We start from the raw sequence: 4,687 nt of genomic DNA on the forward strand, positions 1-4,687 counted from the left end.
GTTTTTTTCAATTCAGCTTACATTCTGTTAAATAGTTTTCTTTAAATTCCACGCATTTCACTAAGCTCCTTATAAAGACGGATTAAATCAAATCAGAACAAAAGTTTAGGCTAAATTTTACGGCAAAAAATAATAATCAAGTTTTCGTTTTTTGAAGAAAAAAGGTGAATAAAGCAGGCTGTGATCATTCGATAGGATTTATTTGAATTTTTTCTCTACAATTTTTGTTCGACTACAAACTAGACTACACATGATCACACAGTCTTTTTACTGAGAAAAATCAACTGACTCAAAGGAGATAAGATTGTATAATACGTAACCGAAAGACGGGAAAAAACTAGATGCAATTCAATTACGATTGAATTTTATATTTTTATCTGGTGAGGTTTACCATACAGTCAGAGAGAAAGAATGTGGTGATAACAGGTGGAACTGGAGGCATTGGATTGGCGATAACACAAAACCTTTTAAGGAATGGCGCCGAAGTAAGGAAATCAAATCAAACATTTTTGAATGAATACTGATTTTTGAATGTTAGAAAGTGGCTTTGTTGGATTGCAATCACTGTGATGATATGATGACGTCTCTGTGCGAAATGTTTTCGAATAAAACGATTACTTTCTGCTTGACAAATGTGCGTGACAAAAATGATTTGGAGCGTGCATTGAAATTGGTTAAGCAAAACTTTGGATCAATTGATTGTGTCGTTACGTGTGCAGGTGTTTTAAATGAAAAAGACTACCGACTGACAATCGAGGTTAATCTGGTATGTTTTTTTAAGAGATTGATTTCACATTAAATGGTTTTTGTTCAAACATTTTATATTTGGTTGAGACAGTTGGGTGTGATTCATACAAATAATATTGCAATGGAATATATGACCAAAGAAGCCGGCCATAATGGTGGTTTAATTGTAAATATTTCATCAGTGGCTGGAATAGACTGTGCACAGTTCAGTACTCCCGTTTATAACGCAACCAAACACGGTGTTGTCGCCTTCACACGAAGCATGGGTGTAAGTAACATCAAGAATTATTTATATTGAACCGTAAAAGAATATCAAAAGTCCATCATTCTTCTCCGCCGAATATAAATTATAGATTGGATGAATTGAAGGACTTTGGAGAATGGACTGTGCGTAGTTTGCTTTTTAGGGATTACATTAATAAAAGAATAGAATAGAGACAGACAACATTCTTTGACATGCATCTTCATTTATATTCGGTATTTTGAAAGGCTGATTAATACATTGACTCATTTATTTTCCTTAGGATAATTTTTTCTATGAAAAGTCTGGAATTTTTATTACAATATGTCCAGGGGTGACATTGACGACATTCTTGAATGATTTAGATCGTAAAGTGATCACTGTGGAGGCGTTTGAGTATTCCAGTAAAAAGTTGAATCATGTTTTAAAGCAAACGTACGTAATCAAAATACTATTTTCATTCAAAAGACAAAACAACTGCGTAACGTACTTTTGTTATCAACGTTGTTGATTGTATTTACAGAGTTGACGAATTTGCAGCCGCTTTTATTGATGTCTTAAACCAGGATAAAAATGGTTCTGTTTGGCTAATTGACGGCGGTAAATTCAAAGAAATCACTTTTCAAAATCCTTGGCACGACAATAGAATTTAAAGTCAAAGCAAAAAGATCAATGAAACAAGTGGAACTCAAATTTTAAATTCTATTCCATAAATATCAATACAAAATGAAACACTTTGTAATCAAAAATTATCAAACATTTTATTTTGTCTACTTTGAGCAAAACTTTAAATAAAGTAACATGATAAAACTTAGTTAAATGGGCTTAAGATATTCCGACGTTTTTTCTCGTTTTCTTCATTTCTTGTTGGAGATAATTTTGTGACCTTGTTTTCAAATCTACCAATTTTTTAATGGTAAGATAAGTTTTCGTAAATTTTCCTTGATTGTTCTTGGCACCAAAACTATTACATGGACACCGGATAGCAGTGACAAATCGTGTTATGTCACATATTTACAAATGAAATTTCTTTCGAACAAAAAAAAAAACATACAGCGTTTTCAACGCTTTTTTTGGAATTAATGGCTTCACTTTGTATTTTTGCTCTTGGTTATCTTTGTGTTGAATATTGAACGCATATTAGATATCTGCAAACTTATATTGCAAACAGTACTGAAAATTTCAAAATATATATCCATTTCTGCTATTAGTTTTTACTAATTTCATTGATTGCCCCTCGTATTAATTAACTCATAACCGAAACAGTTGACTTTGAGATTAAAAACAATCTATATCGTTTTACTTATCATTTGTTCTTTTTTCGAACAAACATGCGTGATGCCAATCAAAATGAAAAACATTTTTTTTTTCACAATAATTGAATAAAAGATTTAGAGCATTTAGTGAGTTGATATTCATGTTAACATAATAGTTGAAAGATTTGGTCAACGGTTATCAACGCAACTACTTCCTCTTCCTCTATATTTTAAAATAATCCTCTATATAATTAATATATAAAAATGTACATGACTTTTAACAGTCGAAAATTCTTAGTTGTCAAGAAAACATCAAAATCTAGCAATTTTTAAAACGAAAAACCACTCATTAAAATTAAACTTCAATCATATCCTTGCTTGCTTAACGAAAGTCTGATCGTAAACATCAAACTACACAGTGAACAAATTTGTCCAAAAACATTTAATTATAATGAAAATTTTCATTGCTTTGCTGTTAATTGTTCCGTCTGTTTTAACTGTCAACTATGATTGTTTCTTTGTTGACAATAATATGGAATCTGTGCAGTTGATTTGTAACAACACCAACATAACGCATTCAAGTGATGATTGCCGTTCTACACTTTTTGGGGATAATCTTCTTCACATCAGTCAATTTGCAAAACTGCCCATATAACTCATTTGCGGAGTAATTTTATCGATGACGGGACTGTGCGGAGTTCAGCGGAGATAGCATGCAAATGCTGTGTGTACGAGTGCAACAGCGTTCTTTGCTGTTCATAGATTTATTTTGTCCAATCGTACATCTTAGTAGCCGTACACACAGCTAAGTTACTAATAATCTGCGTAAGAATGATACACATAGAAGTGCTGTTACCCTCGTACACACAGAGTTTGTATGTCATCTCCGCCAAACTCCACACAGTCCCGCCACCGTCAAAATTACTCCGCAAATGAATTATATGGGTGACGGTATTACGCGCCAATGGATGCAATTTTGGTGATTTGGCTTGTGGTGATTTCACTTGTGTGACATTCATGTTTAAAAATATTCGTCAACTCGATATTTCATTTGGTCAAATTCATGATGATACTATTTATTTTCCAATGTGGAAATTTGGTCATTTGGAAGAACTAAATATGGCTCATAATGAATTGACACAAATAGGAAATGGACATTTCAGAAATGCTGGAAGCTTGACCAAACTTAATTTGTCATACAATAAAATAAATACTATCGATACATTTGCATTCGAAAATTTGGAAAATTTGATTGAAATTGATCTTTCACATAATAATGTCTCATCTTTAAATAATGGAACATTTTCAAAACTTCAAAAGTTAAGAAAATTAAATCTGAGCTACAATCTTCTGAAGAGATTTGATGGTGATGCGTTTCCACACTACTTCGATTTGCTATTTCGATTTTGGGAACCATTCAAATTATCAAACCATTTCTGTCAACCTAACTTTCCGCTTTCAAGCGAAAATGCATTGGTCGTAGATGGTTCTGGAATGGGCATTTCTAGTAATGATATCGATTGCAACCAGAGCAGAAGAGAGGATCCACTTAAAAAACTATTGCAGAGTTTGAGAGAGATGATAGAGAAACTATAATTTTGCTATAGCAAACACAAATTAAAGTTAAAAATAAAATGAGACTAAATATTTAAAAACAATTGAAATAAGCTAGTTTTTTTTTGCAAAATCAATTCGAATGAATTTCCGATAGATTTTATTTCGTCTGCTCAAATAACTTTAAATAAAGTAACACGACAAAACGTAGCTAAATGGGCTTAAGATATTCCAACGTTTTTTTTTTTGTTTTCTTCATTTCTCGTTGAAGATAATTTTGTGACCTTGTTTTCAAATCTACCATTTTTTAATGGTCATGGTAAGATAGGTTTTCGTAAATTTTCCTTAATGGTTCTTGGCACCGAAACTATTACATGGACACCGGATATCAGCGACAAATTGCGTTATGTCACATATATACTAAATAAAATACTGATTGATTGATCATGACATGAAAATCCAATTCTCCCGAACAAAAATCCAAACAAAAACAAAACCATACATTGTCCCCAAAATGTATCGAATGGAACTAATAGCATTTAATGTATCACTTTGTATTTTCGCTCTTCGTTATCTTTGTGTCGAATATTATTTTAAAAATAAATTACTGTCCGGTGATTAGACGCATCGAATATCTCTGAAAATATTGTTTTTTTTTTTTTTTTTTTTTAAACAGCGATTGCCATAGCGAAAATCCTCATTTCGACTTCTTTCTTTGGGCTCTCGATATAAAAGAAACGCAATGTGCTTCGTATTTATTTCACACTCGATCACGGTTCAAATGCGTTCAATCAACTTAGCCTCGCTCGTTTATATTAGGGAGATAATCGGTCTTTGCTATTTTTATGCGCTTTTATTTTTATATGTGAGATCGTGTATGTGTTGAATA

At 32.1% G+C, this 4,687-nt stretch overlaps 1 protein-coding gene across 1 annotated transcript; it reads left to right on the forward strand.

Moving 5' to 3' along the window:
• The first annotated feature begins 582 nt into the window (after positions 1–582).
• Positions 583–1,664, forward strand: LOC116346951 (fat body protein 2-like). Its single transcript, XM_031777279.1, has 4 exons — positions 583–766; positions 839–1,015; positions 1,272–1,423; positions 1,512–1,664. Exons 1-4 carry the CDS (start codon positions 596–598, stop codon positions 1,639–1,641), a joined length of 630 nt encoding a protein of 209 aa, XP_031633139.1. The 5' UTR covers positions 583–595; the 3' UTR covers positions 1,642–1,664.
• The last annotated feature ends 3,023 nt before the right edge of the window (positions 1,665–4,687 follow it).

The sequence above is a fragment of the Contarinia nasturtii genome, unplaced genomic scaffold (genome assembly GCF_009176525.2).
Source record: "Contarinia nasturtii isolate CC-2019 unplaced genomic scaffold, AAFC_CNas_1.1 Cnas_scaffold_129, whole genome shotgun sequence".
Taxonomy (NCBI): Eukaryota; Metazoa; Arthropoda; class Insecta; order Diptera; family Cecidomyiidae; genus Contarinia; species Contarinia nasturtii.